This window comes from Toxotes jaculatrix, chromosome 19, assembly GCF_017976425.1.
Source record: "Toxotes jaculatrix isolate fToxJac2 chromosome 19, fToxJac2.pri, whole genome shotgun sequence".
In the NCBI taxonomy this organism is placed as follows: Eukaryota; Metazoa; Chordata; class Actinopteri; family Toxotidae; genus Toxotes; species Toxotes jaculatrix.
Genome location: NC_054412.1, coordinates 20,955,695 through 20,971,666, shown reverse-complemented (window position 1 = coordinate 20,971,666; position 15,972 = coordinate 20,955,695). Strand labels below are relative to the sequence as shown.

The 15,972-nt window shown below is 42.3% G+C and overlaps 2 protein-coding genes across 2 annotated transcripts; one reads left to right on the top strand and one right to left on the bottom strand.

Annotated features, from left to right (window-relative positions):
- Positions 1-1,368: 1,368 nt before the first annotated feature.
- Positions 1,369-4,633, top strand: LOC121199838 (gap junction Cx32.2 protein-like). The gene is made up of 2 exons (XM_041064799.1): positions 1,369-1,415; positions 2,920-4,633. The coding sequence occupies exon 2, from the start codon at positions 2,929-2,931 to the stop codon at positions 3,691-3,693; it is 765 nt and encodes a 254-aa protein (XP_040920733.1). The 5' UTR covers positions 1,369-1,415; positions 2,920-2,928; the 3' UTR covers positions 3,694-4,633.
- Positions 4,634-5,064: 431 nt separating this feature from the next.
- Positions 5,065-14,635, bottom strand: mcm9 (minichromosome maintenance 9 homologous recombination repair factor). Its single transcript, XM_041064797.1, has 15 exons — positions 14,531-14,635; positions 12,958-13,138; positions 12,468-12,633; positions 12,094-12,200; positions 11,629-11,835; positions 11,452-11,533; positions 11,102-11,302; positions 10,869-10,994; positions 10,413-10,532; positions 10,143-10,317; positions 9,769-9,971; positions 9,458-9,661; positions 8,209-8,291; positions 7,454-7,599; positions 5,065-7,026 (listed from the first exon to the last, which is right to left on the bottom strand). The coding sequence occupies exons 2-15, from the start codon at positions 13,120-13,122 to the stop codon at positions 5,193-5,195; spliced, it is 3,819 nt and encodes a 1,272-aa protein (XP_040920731.1). The 5' UTR covers positions 13,123-13,138; positions 14,531-14,635; the 3' UTR covers positions 5,065-5,192.
- Between the last annotated feature and the right edge of the window lie 1,337 nt (positions 14,636-15,972).

Genomic DNA, 15,972 nt, shown 5'->3' with positions numbered 1-15,972 from the left:
GCAACGTCTCTATGGCCAAAGAGTTCTAGTTTCATCTCATCCGACCAAAGGACATGCTTCCAGTATGCATAATCTTTCTCCAGGTTGTCCTTAGCATACTTCAGTCTGGCTTTAAGTTGTCTCTTTGGCAGAAGTGGATTTTTTCTTGGTCTGCAACCTCACAGTCCTGTGCGGAGCTCTGGTGTTTGTCTCCTTTGAGGCTACAATTCCCGACTTGGCGAAGTCATTTGCTAGTGTCGTGGCAGTTGTTCGGGGGTCTTTAGAAACATCTCTCACTAGTTTTCTTCTTAATCTTTCGCTTCCTTCGCTACTGTGTGGCTCTCTTCGAATTTCTTGATGATACTTCTCACTCTAGAAACGCTGTGATAACTTTGTATATCCTTCTCCTGCTTTGTGAGCATCAACAATCCTTTTTCTCAAGTCTAAACTGATTTCTTTTGTTTTTGGCATGATGCTTTTCAAGTGACAGCTAAAACCCTTACTGAGGTTTTTATAATGTGTGTAAAATTGGGAGATAACCCTCAGTTTTAACTTGATTTTACAAGCTTTGAGCATTATAAAGTTAAAGCAAATTGTTGCACAACAGTGGTTTGTCCTATGGATCAATAAAAAGGTCAGTTCTTAAGGGGGTTTATAATACTGACCCGGGTAATTTTAGTTTTTTCTGAAATAGTTCTGTTATTGTGTGCAAATAGAAGTAATTTATGCTTTCTAAAGAAAACTATAATGTTTAGAAATGCTATGTTGAAAATTCCTTTCTCTGTTAAAAAAGCGCTTGGGATAATTTTGAAAAAACTTTAAATTTCAGAGGGGGGCTAATAATTTTGTCCTCAACTGTAGTTTGTCCACCTAAGAGTCGTGTATTTTCACAGTGAATCGGGTCTCTGAGCTGAGTGGAGTGCTACCTGGACCTGGGTTTGTTAAACCCTCTTCAAGATAGGGCCTCAAGATTAGGTAATGAAGCAGGACCCTTAAGGCCCCTATGATGTCAGCTGACATTGTGTTTTAATGGTAAAGCACATTTTAATTAAATTAGTATAAACCACTTGAAGCATTCAGGGCCCTTGGGGATTTCTGTCCCTTTGACCAGCAGCTGAACCCAGCCTGTGGCGCCAGCCTTCTTCTACATAAGCAGACATTTTCATAGGAGTGAGAGTTATTCATCCCATCTTGGAAGAACTGACATGGTTTCACTTTTTGTCAACAGTGGGTAATTAAGCTATCATTTCTCAGCATCTGTTTATTTCAACACTGCTGAGTGACAGACAGTCACGTCGTCGTTAGGGAGTGTGGGTGGGTCAGTCAAACCTGGGAGGCATCTTATGATTCTGCAATCATCAGCGTGAATTATAAGAGGGAAGTGAGAGAAAGCCGGTCACAGTAAAGGGACTGACAAGGCAGTGGTCATCACTGAGGTAGGAACACTTATCGCTGTTTGAAGAGTTAACGTTGAATAGATTCATATCAATTATTAATCAGTGTAAATGTGGAAACTCTGAATTCTCTGTTTATATTTCACAGCCTTCCAAAAGTTTGATTAATGAACAGTCTGAGGTGTAAAATGTATTGTTATAAGATGTTAATAACATACCTGAGAAATCTTTTTTTTTTTTTTTTTTTTTTTTTGCTGGAGGTGTTGTGTCCTGAGATGCTCATTTATTATCCGGCACATAATGTCTGGTTTCTGCAGCCCAGTACTTCTGGCATTGGTGTCACTTACAACTCAAAATCTATAATTCAAGAAAAAAAAAAAAATTAGCATTGTGCATTATGAAAAAAATGCATTTGTAAATGAATGAGCATGACGAATCACATATAAAATCTTTCTATTCTACTATCCATGATGCTGGTGTTTATCTTTTCGTTAACTGAACAGTCTGGTTCCTGAACAATACTTAGAAAGAGTGTTTGAGTGACTTTCACTTGTGATCTGTTGCAACCCGTCTGACTTGTCCTGATTTCTTTCTATGTATCTAGTGAGCTAGAATTTCACAACCGGCTTTCTTTGTGTAGGGATGTGAGACAGCTACATTTCTTTCAGTTCAGTTCTGCTTTGATTTTAAGATTTAAAAAAAAAGCTGAGTAAATCACTTAAATTCCTCAATATCTGCACTGGAGTCCAGTCAGCATAAATGAAATGATGTGCTTTCAGTGTGAACAATATCAGCCTCTAAAGTTCCACTGTTATGAAACTTCCTAAAATGCAAACTACAGCAACAAGTGAAACAGCACATGATGTGACTGTTTCCAAAGTCACTCATTATCTGTCAGTGTTAACTGTAAAGCCGCTGAGACTGGTGCAGTCAAGAATGTGTTTTACGGTGTTGGTGCAGCCTGTGCTGAGAGCTCACCTCTGTCTGACGGCAACTGTGTGTATTCACACAAACACTGATGCACTGTAGTTATTTGATTAGCCCTGCGTGTGTGCCTAACCTGGAAGAAGGCTCTGTCCCCTGTCCTTGATTGACCTTTTCCTTGTCTGAATCAAGGGTCTTATGATGGGTTTTTTTTTTTAATGTTCAGATCAACCTGCTTGGTACTGTTACCACACAACCAGATCACAAACTACAGCGTTACTCTCACAGGCTCTTTATGCTTTGAGATCAGTATTTCCTCCTTGCCCCTGTATACATGGGCTGAGAAAAGGATGTTTTACTGTGACACACCTCTCTTCAGGGCTGAGTACAGGTAATTGTAGTATGTAGAACAGTGTAACCATGGCCTTAACCCCATCATGCTTCTTCCATCTTCACCTATTGATAGGGGAGAGTCCCTTTATAATTTCACATGAAACCCATTCTAGCAGTTTGACTCAGTCATGGGCAGTATATATATATATATATTTTTTTTTTTTTCTCTTCACTGTCTTTCTTTTATGTTGTATGAAACAGAAATGTGGTTTTCATGTCTCTCTCACAGGTTTTCATCATGGGGGAGTGGTCCTTCCTGTCTGATTTGTTGGACAAGGTGCAGTCACACTCCACTGTAGTGGGGAAGGTCTGGCTGAGTGTTCTCTTCCTCTTCAGGATCTTCATCCTGGCTGCTGGCATAGATAGAATATGGGGAGATGAACAAGCGAACATGAACTGTAACACCAAAAGCCCTGGCTGCAAGAACGCCTGCTACAATAACTCCTTCCCCCTGTCTCACACGCGCTTCTGGGTCCTCCAGATCCTCATTGTCTCCACGCCAACACTCATCTATCTGGGCCACGTCCTGCTGGTGATTCGCAAGGAAAACAAGCTGAGGAACCGTCTGGAGCAGAAACTTAGTAAGAATGGGATGGTTAAAGCTCCAAAGTATTCTGATGACCGTGGCAAAGTGCAGCTCAAGGGCGTCCTGCTGGTCAGCTACATGATACAGCTGATATTCAAGATCGTGCTCGAAGTGGCGTTCATTGTAGGCCAGTACTACCTCTACGGCTTCATATTTATGCCTATTTTCATTCGATATTCCCACTACCCCTGTCCATCAGAGGTTCTCTGCTACATAAGTCGTCCCACAGAGAAAAACATCTTTATCGTCTTTATGCTGGCCATGTCCTTCCTCTCCGTGATCCTCAACATCATGGAGATGATCCACCTGATTATCTCAAAGACGAGGGAGAGGAAAAGGAGGAGCAGTGGCTCAATTCCCCCAGAAATCTACAATTTGACCAAACCAAAGCACGGTGAGAGGGTAACACTGTGCTGAAGGACTGAACACAGATGTTCAGATTTCAGATGGATCCTGAACTCTGCCGAGGACCTCGCTTTTTCAAAACTGTTAGACATGTCAGAGTGTTTCTACAGTAATAGACTATAATATTTTACTTACATTTACAGCTTTAAAGAAATGAGTTTTAGGATTACATATTGCTAATGTAAATTGCATCGATATCAGTCATCTCACAGACTGTGGCTGAAGAACTGGTTCAGAGTCACCATTTCAGAATTTTCCCGGGTTCTGCTCCTGTACAGTGGAAATATTTCTCCTTCGAGCCTAAAACTGATTTTTAATAATAAAACTCATTAAATCAACACAGTCTTACAGTAAAACATTCCCAGAATCTTTCTAGCTTTGCTCTGACGGGTGTCCCAACTTTTCAGGTCCATGTCCAAACCAGTGCATGCCTTAGTATTAGATGACATGTCCCCCATGTTGCCTCTGGGTAGGATGAGAATAGATTTCAGTGTGGTGCTCATCACGTCACCCAGCAGGAGTGAGTGAATAATGTCTAACACACACAACAGGAACTACATTTCACTACAGTCAATAGGACAAACGGGTCATTTTCATTTTAAAGGAACTTGCACACCCACAGGCTGTAGTTTGGACACCCACCATATGATTACCTATGATTAACATGTTTCCAGCTGTGTGTCATCTAAATTCCTTTTGTCATTTTGCTGTTTTATATATTCAAAAAGTCAGAAGTGTGTGTTAATGGGTTTTATTTTCCTTGAATTGTTGTTTTGATGATCCTTGTTGAGGAGTGAAGCTGCACTGATGGTACAGCAGCTTTTTTTTTTTTTTTTTGCACATACTGGACTGAGGGTAGATTACAAGTGCAGCTCCTCCACCCACTGTTTCAGTTGAACTTTAAATTGTGAATCATATGGTTTAGTGAAATGTAATAAAATCATGAGGACAAGGGGGAAACCATTACAGCATTATAATGTCATTGTGTGTTTAATTTCCATGACACTGTGTCCATGAAACGGTTGTCCAGGTAACCTCTCTGTTTCACCATCTTCCTCAGACTTCCTCAAACATCCCCGCATCATGCTGTCACCATGTGTCCCCAAATCCCCAAAAATACCAGAAAATGAGGAACACAGTGGTTTCTCGGTAAAATGGGAAGTTAATTCTTGATCTTTAGGATTAGGATCTATCACAGTGTTGTCCAACACGACTTTAATCTGCAGCTTCGGGCCCATTAAGGGGGGTGATGACAAGTCTCAAAAATAAAAGCCCTCTGTCAGCTTTGGCGGAAGCAGGACAGAACTTGATTGGACACCTGCCGTACTGAGAAAATCCCACCGTCGATATCAGGAATCATGTAATGAATTACGGAGCTGTTTCACATGTGTTTTATTAACATGATGAAAAATCGAAAATACAGTTCTATACACCCAATACCTCACAACCAGGAAGTGAAAAGTGACAGTGATGGAATATTGTGGTACTCTCCTTTAACCAGCCCTATGATCTCAAACCTTGGCTTTCTTTGAGACCTCTTGGTCCCAGTCCGTGTCGAGGACATCGTTACTTACCTCAACAGAGCCGAATAGGGACAGTCCCGAGAATGGACCCTTAGAAGCACCACACGCACTCCTCGGTGGAGGGCCCAGCTCAAAACACTTCCTCTTCTTCACATTGACAGCAGGACCGTCACTGATCAGTGTTTTTGCAGCATGAGTGGACTCTGTGTCTGTCTCTTGTTCATGTCCCCATCCTGGTGTGAGAACTGTGGTGTGTAAAACATCCTTTACTTTGCCCATGGTGTCTGCGGAGTTTGTCTCCTGTCCTAAGAGACTGTGTTGGAGGGAATCTGGAGTTTTCTTGACATCAGAATTTGCTCTCGAGCATTCAGCGCCGTTTCTTTGACCTAAACCTTTTATCGCTGCAGCAGGATTTTTTTCCTCTCTGGTTTGAGCTGTGGTTACGGGATCAGTCGTGCAGGTGAATGAGAATCTGGAGAGTTTAGCCAGGGTTGAAGAAGCCACAGTGGATTTTGAGTGGCCTGACTGAACCCGTGCTGGACCATTGGTGTAGGTGCTTGGTGGGGTGACAGGAAAGCCATCTACAGCAGTCTTATCAGCAGTGTTAACTCTACTTCTGTGTTGCTGACACTGATTTTCGATGTCATCGCTCCCCTTTATCCTACTTACAGTTTTTCCCTGTGCTGATTTGTCCTTCCCAAAGGAAGACACGTCCTTATCCAGCTCTAATGATGTTAAACAAGTACCGTCCCCTGACCCACTGTCTCCCACCTCACTGACATAGCTCACCTGTTTCCTCCTGCTTCCACCCTCCAGGAGATTTTGGTACTGGTTCTGTTTTTTCTTTCGTTCGTTCCTCTCTGTGTGTGTAAGTGGACTGGCTGACTCATTCTGACTAAGTGGCCTCTGTTTACTTATTCTGTTTTCTGTGTTGATGTGGAGATCTCCACTGCCTTGGTTACATTCACTCGCGCTGACGTCGGAGCTGCTGTTAAAGTCCCGGTTGTTTAATAAAGGTCTCATCTGCTTTGGTTTGAATATAAAGCCTGACAGCTTTGCGTGCAGGTCTTTACCTGTTTCAGCTTCAGCTGCCATCTTTTCCCTCAGCACAGCACAAATCTTCTTAGTCCCAGTCTTAGCCTGGTCCCTTTTGTCTTCCTCCTCAAATCTACTTTCTCTCCCAGAGGACTGGTTCTCCTGGATGAGGTTATTTGAGGGGCGGTTTTTGCCCGATGACTGTGTCGTATTTAAAACTAAATCTGTCACAGTTTTTCTCGCTCTATCTGGGGACACCACCCTGTCTCCATGTCCTCCTCCTCCTCCCTCTTTGTCACACTGCTGATTATTCAGCTCCAGCTTCCTGAGTCTTCTGTCTCTCAGGTTCTTAGAAACCTTCTGAAACACACACTGAGGTTTCTTTGGATGTTGTTCATCTTTTTGACCCTCACTATGAACATTTTCATTATTCCCACTTTTACTGTTGCCTTCCTCTGAAGGAGAGGAAACTCTTCCACCATGGTTAACGTCCTTCTCGGTTTGACAGTTTGGCTGTTTGATTGCCGTAGACCAGCTAGAGTTTGGAGTTTGATGTCGGTTTGCTTGAGTTGATGTCAGCACGGGCGAGGTCATGTCATCTGGTGATGCTGATGGAGAGATGGCGTGGAACCAGTCCAAACCACTCTCCACGGTGACATCACCCTTGCAGTCACTGGTGACGTCATGGCGGCGTGTTTTGTTGATGGTGTTTGTGTCTCTGAGCTGATGCTGGTAAATATCAGTGGGTGGATCACACTGGGAGGCCTCTGAGGGGTTGCTCTTCAGCCTAGTGAACAAAGAAAATATGGATCAACTCCTTTGCTACCAAAGAGGACGTACTAAGAAGAGAAAACATAACCACAACATGAGACAAATAAACTACACTGGCCACCCAGAGTGCACTGGTGACCAAATGGTTACAACAAGTGCCACATAACTCCAACGTCTACGGTTCATATCTGGCCAGGTCACTGTTAACTATCATATAAAGGTAAAAATCCTGAAGGGATACAGTGCAACAGTATGGGTGGTTTTTTAGGAGTCCTAGCAGGGAAGATGCAGGAGCCATATTGTTTTTGTTCTCATTCTTCTTCTTCTTCACTTTGTGCAGCAAAAACCATGAGAGCAAAAATTTGCAGGTGGGTGACATGGTGTTAATGTATTTCACTCACTGACTGACATTCAACAAAGCAGAAAAGCAGTCAGTCACTCACCTGGCCAGTCTGTCCATCTCCTTTCTAAGGAGCCGTGGCAGGTTCAGTCCTTCCAGCAGCACCTGACACTGAGTTTGATACTGCTCTCCGGGGTCAGCAGGGAATGAGGTGAGCAATGCATTTATATTTCCCAGCAGAGCACCGCCCTAAAAGAGGACAGCGGTTATAGACTGTCACTGCATCACAGACTGCAGTGTCACTGGGGAGATGGATCAAGAGATCAAGATGAATCAATTAACAGCAAACATCAATCAATTCAATATTTCTGCTGAGCTTAAAGAGTAACTACACTTGACTTTGGAGAGATAACTGCATAACTGCACTGGCCTGTGTGGGTTGAAATACTGTATACACGTCTCCTGAACCTTAGCTCATATCTCTTGTTGGTGGTGGTGCAACATGGACCGTGAAGGCAGATTATAATGTTTACAATTTGATGGAGTTTTTCCCCATCAGACTCTACCGTTACATTCTTGTAGCAGGGGATGGGTGTAATTGCTGGAGTACGCCAACTTAAGTGAACACACGCCAATTTATTTGTGAGGTGATAAAAATCTCTTGTGTAGCGTTTCCGTTTTTTTTTTGTCCGCACATATTTTCAGCAAACCTAATACACAGTACAGTGCAAACGTTTTGGTGTTTAGTCTATTTTTCTCCAAAAGTCCAGATAGTGTCTATCGTATTACTGGCTGCATCATCAATCAATGTAGTCACCAGTTAACATTTGATAGAAGCTCACACTGTTTTCTCCTTACCTGCATTGAGCACTCCATGACAGAAACAGCCATGACAGCGTCCTCTATGGTCACCGTCTCTCTGTACATGAGCCTGGCATGAGCTGCAAGGTTAAAAAAAAACAAAACAATTCTGTGTGAGGGAGACAGCTCCGCTAGTTTCAGAAGGTCAGTGACACTCAAGCCCTGTATGCATAGAAAAAGCACATGAATGTGTGTGTGAATGTATCTTGTAGTGTAAAGCACTTTGAGTGGTATTTGCTGTTACTTTTAAGGAAATAAACACAGTTGATTTAGGTTGATTATAAGACAAAGTTATCAAATTAACTTCTTCAATGAAATGCATGGAGCAATACACAGAACAATACTGTGTACGGAGTGTCAGAGAAAAAGCCATTCCACCCCTGTAGCAAGCAGACATTTAAAAATGACCCTGTTTTCAAATATTACTGCACCTGAACATCATAAACTTAAAATAAATAAATAAAAATGAAAAAATTCAACAGTAACAGTGGCCCCAAACCCCCAAATGACTGCAAAGGATGAAGGTTTAGCTGACACAAGAGCGGTGGTGGTCTACATGGAAGTGGAACATCAGAGGGGAAACCTTACCTGCAACCTCTTCACAAAAGTCAACATCTGAAATCTGTAAAATAACATCTGGATAAGCCAGAGCGCTTTCGGAAACAAGTTCTGCGAACGGATGAAGTCAAAACTGGAGAAAAGGAGCAGCAGTTGATTAAGAAAACACCTTACTAACTCTTCAGGGGTGGGGGTGGAAATAATATTCAGCTTCGGGGGATGTGTGGCAGATGACTTGGCATTATTTTTTTTTCTATTCCTTAAGTTGATGTAATAAGAAGTAACGGTGCATTAATATGATCTTTTAGTATGTGCTTACTTCAGGGATTTAGATTTTTTTTCACCTCAAAAATCAACACACTATGTATTTTACCCAAACCTTTTTTTTATACAACTGTAACTCTGGTTTTCCAGTATCACAAAGCTGGCTCACCTTTAACCAGGGTATATCACCATGGTAGCCTACAGTCCATGGTTAACCTGCTCCAGAGCATACTGTCTTCAGACAAACAAATAAAATCTCTGACAACTGACCATTCAGCTCACTAGAAAAATATCTGCATCTCTTGATTTAACTGAATGACTTCCAAACCTTAAATAATTTTCAAGCATTTTAGTTTGAGTAAAATATCTGGAAGTAAAAAGAACAGTGCTGAAAGTGAAAGGTGAATCCTGAGTCCATCCTCACCTTCAGCCAGCCTGCTCAGACTCTCCAGCATGCGGATGGTGGTGCGGGCAGCGCTGCGGCCGTCGCTTTGCCTCTGCAGCTGGTAGTAACGCGTCATGATGCTGTTGGCCTCCTCGGACACCTGCGGCTGCAAGTGTTTAATCACGCTGAAATAAGCCTTCATTTTGTCCATGGACCACAGGTTGGAAGAGTCAGCAGGCACTCCTGAGAGCAAAACAAGACCACTGACAGTTCACCACTTTGATCATGGAGCCCCTCCTTGCTTTGCTTTTAGCATTTCATTTCAAAATTCAAAAAGGAACTTAATGTACCTCTGTCCTCCAGAATAAAAGAGGAGATGACTCGGTCCCACTCTGCGTTTCTGGTGTCCAGCAGAACTAGGACCAGGTCAAAACGGCTCAGCAAAGGGCTGGCCAGAGCTACATTCACTGACACGGGCTCATTGGGATTGTACTGGCCTTTAGGGTTCGTGGCTGCCAGGATGGTGCTGCGAGTGTTCAGCTTACACACAATACTTGGGGAGGGATGAAAGAAGATACAGAAGAAACAAAAGTAAGGGTAAGTAGTAGTAACCACATGTTCGCCCTCTCTATTCTGATATTCTAGCTAAGGCATCTGCCTTAGCTAGAATACTATGAGCTATAAATATATATGAACTATATGTGTAAATGCATGACTGTCTTACCCAGCTTTGGCCACGCTAATAGACTGTTGCTCCATAGCTTCATGGATGCTGATGCGGTCGTGTTCCTTGATACTGTTGAATTCGTCAATGCAGCACAAACCACCATCTGACAGAACCAGGGCTCCTGCCTCCAGGTGCCACTCGCCTCCATCTTTCACTGCCGCTACTGTCAGTCCTGCAGCAAACCACATTATGTGTCAAGAAAATCAGCTAATTCAGTAATACATTAAGCAACTGGTTAAGTTTATGTCGACAGTGAACAGGGCCTACCTGCACTTGTTGATCCAATTCCAGCTGTGAGTACAGAGCGAGGCATGACCTTAGCTGCGTACTTCAGGAACTGAGACTTCCCTGTGCCAGGGTCACCAACAAGCAACATGTGACACTCCCCTAGAGAGGACAAGATTTAACTCCACTGTAAGACAGGATTCCACAAAGGACCAATTTGTCCAATAACTAGCATAGTGATTGGCTGTCATTTGTCATTTTTAATAGCTTGTCAGTCTTAAGAGGGTGGGCTGAATCCTTTTATTGGTGTGGTAGATGGTATAACCAAAAGGCTCAGTGGTAATTAGACCTAAAACAAATCATTTTACCAGTGCTTCCTGTGCTGTGAAAATATATAGTGAAAATAAGTTATGGCCATTTTTATTATTACAAAATTACAAAAACACTGAGGTACCAGTGTTCTTCTGGATTTAAACACATAAGAAATAAGAGAAATACCCCTGATCTTGGTCCCAGAAGAATCTATCCTCTGCACCCCACCAGCCAACACCATGGCCACTGCCAGTTTAACCACGTACATTCCAAACACCTGTGGGCACAGGCTCAACAAGATCTGGTTCCGACCTAGAGTGAGGGGAGAGAATGACATGAAAATAATAAAGAAATCGGAATAAAGCAAGAAACAAAAATGTAGTTGATTTTTTAGTGTGATGAGGGAAATTCTTACATACCAGCTATGGGATCATGTTTGTAGCTATCCCAGAAGTCCTCGAATTCTTGCTGAACGTCCTTCATGAGCAGAGCAGCGGCAGCCTGTTGGTTGTTTACTTCTATGTTGTTCGCTTTGAGAACCAGCTCCACCTCACAGCGAGCGCCATCATAAAAGGGCTTCCAGCGCTGGCGCATCACCCCATAGACGGTCACGTCATCTCCTGAGGGCAGCCCATATACAGTCCAAAATTGAATTGACACTGACACCACAACCTGTCACGTCACAGGCAGTCAACATAACGAAACACAGACGTAGCAGCAAAGCTTTGACGAGTGTCTCTTCTCAAACATTGCTATTTACAGTTCTTACCAGATTTACAACTGTCAACCAGATCGTCCTCAAGCACCACCACCATGGAACGAGGAATACTGCCCACTGACAGCCTCTGCACCTGAGGTAAAGGGGGCAAGCAATAACAAAACTGTGAGAGAGATCAATTTGTTTAGTAATTGGGAAAATTTAGGATTGCATGCACAGGTTCCCTACTTGCTCTTGTATCTTGATCTCCTGATAGTCCCTGCAGACAGCAGGCTCAGATCCTCCAGACAGACAGCTGAATTTGTATGAGTTACAGACATTAGGATTAGGACAGGCCACCGGTGGGACGAAGGTGTAGAACTGGTCAAAATCAGCCTGCATCGTGAAAACGTGACGACACTTTGTGCACATGTAATCACGCTCGTACTCCAGAACCTATGAGAGGGGGACAAGACACTGCTTCAGTTTTGGTTTTGTTGTAAAAACAGTATTGCAGTCCTGTCAACTGTTAATGTAACCAGTTGATTCAAATAAATATTCTACACGTGCAACTACAGTAGTATCATCAAGTTTACTTCACTTAAAAAATAAGAGCTGCTGTTAAAGGGCGTAAGCGCTAAAAGGGTGTGACGAGCAGTATACAATTCAGTTTCAACTAATTTTTTAAAAACCGAACATGTGCCGTGCTGTTACCTTGGCAACGCTGGTACGTATGACGGTACCTGTGACAGACAAAAAATGCCCTACATCTCTGGACCTGGGAATGGTGTCTCTGGTCAGTTCTGGACACACTGGCAAACCTAGACACGCATATTAGACAAAAAGAAGAAATGAATTTAACAGACAAAGCAGCAGCAAACACTAAACATGACAGTGTTTGACACAGACCATCGAGACCAAACAAGACCACTGCCTCGCCTCTTCTCTCTCTCTCTCTCTCCAAAAAAATGACTTATAAATTGTTTTGCTGTATATATGTGACAGTCTGAATACCATCCAGCTTCACAATGCAAGCCCTGAGCAACATCTGGTAACATCTGACCATCGCTGCCCTGTGGAAATCTTACCTGTAATGCGGGTATGAAGAGTCTGTCTCATTCTCTGCTCTTTGGTTCTTTGTCCACTGTGGTGCTCGGGAGAAGCGTTCTGTGATAACTCCACGGCGGTTTTGTGCAACACTTTATCAAATATAGCCAGGACGCCACTGGGATAAGCGTTGAAATAGTCCCCAACCTGTGGCCACACAGAGTACAGATACCATGTAATTAGTGTAAACACAGAGTAAATGTAAGAGTGTACTAAAGTCATTCTCTCTTATGAAATACACATACATGCACACACACACACACCTATCTACATATAGTATATACACAGTATATCACAGCACAGTGAATGATGAATGATTTGTAAATTGTTTTTTGATCTAAGGGATTTAATCACAGTTAAGAATTATAAAACAATCAGCCAGACTTTATTTATATACCACTTTTCATACAACTTTACATTCGACTTTTGTTTGAATACAACAGATTGTGTTTTGAATTGTGTTGACATTACCTCCATATTGGCCTCAAACAGTGTCATGGCATTAACAACAACAGGGTGATGGGTCTCGTCATTGGTATCTGCAATAAGCTGGAGGATGTCGCCATGGTGATGCTCTGCTAGATAGGTTTCAAACACCCGGCCAATCAGGACCTCCTGTTCTGGGCTGATCAGCATAGTGAAGTGATGTGACCTGAAGTCCAGGAAGAACAGAAATTAACAAAGCAATGATAAGGGTTTGATATTTATATAACCCGAAATAAGACAAATGTCATGTCCACTGGAGTTAAAGCAGCTCTAGCAAGTTCCAGCAAGAGAAATCGACTGGTTATAAATACATTCACGTGCATTCAGGAATGAGAGTTCTATGCTTCTGCATGGATTCCTCAAACATCATCCACCAGAATGTGCCTTTCACTAACTTCTTTGTTGAAATGTGACAAAAAGGCTGCAAACAATGATTATTTTCATTACTATTCACAAATCTTCTGGTTATTTTAATCATTAATTAGTAATTTACCCATAAATTGATAGAAAATAGTGAAAATAGCAATCAGTTTCCTAAAGCCAACAGTTACGTCTTCCAAATAGTTTATCTGACCAACAGTCCAGTCCAGTTTAGATACTCAGTTTATCTATGTAAGACACAGAATAGCAGCAAATCCCCACACTGCTAAAAGTAAACTTGTGCATTTATGTCATTTTTTTTTCCTTGAAAAATAATTTACATTCACTGAGCACTTTATTAGGAACACCATACTAATACCAGGCAGAGTCTCCCTATGCTCTCAAAACAGTCTCTGATCTTCATGGCATGGATTCCACAAGATGAGCTTCTGCTCCATGTTGATATGATTCATCACATCATTTTCATTCTGATGTTTCTGACCTGTAGGTGTTCATGCTCTGGTCTGCTGCAATGTGATGATGTGGCTGATTAGATTACAAGCAGGTGTACAGGTGTTCCTAATAAAGTGATCTGTGAGTTGCAGCATTTCTATTGATTAAACAACAAAGCAGCAGATAAAGTAATCAAATGAAAATCACATATTCTCGGATCAAATATTTTTTAGTTGGCAGAAGTGCATGCACACACCTCTGCAAAAGCTCTCATCACCTTTCATGTATGTTCCGTTTCGCCTTTCACTTTAGTATAAATTGTACAATTTTCCTGATTAATCCAAAAATGTTCTGTTCTGAGATTTGAACATGAATCTGAACATTAAGAGCTGCTGTCATGATCTCAGTATGGAGGAATTACGAACTCAGATACGACCAAGATGCGACTATTCGTACTTCATGAAATAATCAATACGGGAACAATAAAGTGAACACACACTGTCAGTGATATTGTGGCTGCACACATATCTGTCCTTACACACCAAGACAGGCGTTTCGGTGTTTGGTAACGAGCCCGTTCAGGATTTTCCCAGACCCAGACCGTCCCTCGTCCTCTGCCTTTACACATCATAACTCTGAGCCGCAGTCACACTAATAAGTTAGCTTACAGGGGAAGATGGCTAACCGACTGTGCTGTAAGCTCTGCTTAAACAGCTGACGAGTGACAGGCAGAAAGGTTACTCACCGTAGCTTACAAAGACAAAGACATTTGTTGGTTTCCTTCCCCGGTGTAAACAAGCAGAGTTGTGTTGAGCGGGCTTGACGTTGGTCCTCTTCCTCTTTTCGACGTTGCCGCCACCTGATGTGATTGAGTTTTGGCTCTTCTTCTTCTTCCTCGCTTGGTTTTATGGCGGCCTGCAACTGTTGCTCACATACTGCCACCTACTGTACAGGCGGATGTACTTCATCCCCGGTCTACTTTGCATCATTAGTTATATAAATCATTCATAATCCCTCATTAAATTCTATTGTATAATCTTTCATGCATTCATTCATTCATCTTCTATACCGCTTGATCCGTTCGGGGGCTGTTATGCCAGCTGACTACGGGCTGTCGTAGTCAACTTACAAGGAATATTCAGGTGGTTCCCCTGAACATCCAGTGGTTCCTCCACTAAACATGGTTAAGATGCTTTTAGTTTATATGCTGTTCATCTGTTTGTAATAGCTTTTAATGAAACTGTAGAGCTGCACGTAATATTTTTTAAGTGCAGCAGCATGGTGACAATGTAAGCCGTTGACATGGTTTGTGTGTCAAGCAGAGAGTTTCTTGGACTGATTTAGAGAAGCCACAGCTCTGGGGAAGAAGCTGTTCTTCTGTCTGGTTGTGTGGGTGTGGAGGGCTTTATAGTGTCTGCCTGATGGCAGCATTGCTGCCAGATGCTGGTTGCTTTCCTGAGGCACCTGGTGGTGTAGATCTTCCCCAGTGCGGGAAGTTTAGCCACTTCTTAAGACCCCTCAGAGTGTGGACTGCAGACTGCAGTCTTGTATGTAGCAATGAGGGGATATTTTCATGAAGCGCAGAGTTCATAGTTAGATCAGGTACCTCACAGAAACCTGAGTAGAACAACACTTTGACCAGTCTGTAGTCAACATGAATACTGGAGGATGTCTAGCCCCAAATACACATGGATCAGCTCATTGGGGATTATTGGTTGATCTCTCAGGAGTTATTGCTGCATCACCATTCACTGACCACTATGTTGGAATATTGAGGTGTCTGGGATTTTAATAATAATTTGTTACTAAATAATGGATTCTGTAAAAACTCTGCAGAATTAATAGAAAAGAAATAAGGAATATGATCAGATGGTTCAAATGTGAACATTCAGTTACTGACAGGTTTAAAAAAAAATCAAATCTCCAAAAAATTAGAATATGATCTTCATCTTTAAAAAAATAAAGCATCTTAATTAACTACTACATGACATTTATTGTCAGCGTCTTTGGTTACAGTATATATTATACATTAGCCCACATTCCTCATTACTCCTCCGCACACACATACTTACACAGATACACAAACGATAGCCAGTTCTTTGTATTTCGACGCATGACGTCAGGAGGTGTCGCAGTTCGCCTCCAGGGGGCGTCCTGGAGGCCTTACCGTAACTGCAGGAATAGACG

Excerpts from the sequence above, each read along its gene's own strand:
- LOC121199838 (XM_041064799.1), top strand. The coding sequence starts at position 2,929 with ATGGGGGAGTGGTCCTTCCTGTCTGATTTGTTGGACAAGGTGCAGTCA.
- mcm9 (XM_041064797.1), bottom strand. The coding sequence starts at position 13,122 with ATGCTGATCAGCCCAGAACAGGAGGTCCTGATTGGCCGGGTGTTTGAA. Across the intron at positions 12,634-12,957 it reads TGTTTGAGGCCAATATGGAG|GTTGGGGACTATTTCAACGC; the intron begins GTAATGTCAACA and ends GTGTGGCCACAG. Across the intron at positions 9,972-10,142 it reads ATTAGCGTGGCCAAAGCTGG|TATTGTGTGTAAGCTGAACA; the intron begins GTAAGACAGTCA and ends TCCCTCCCCAAG.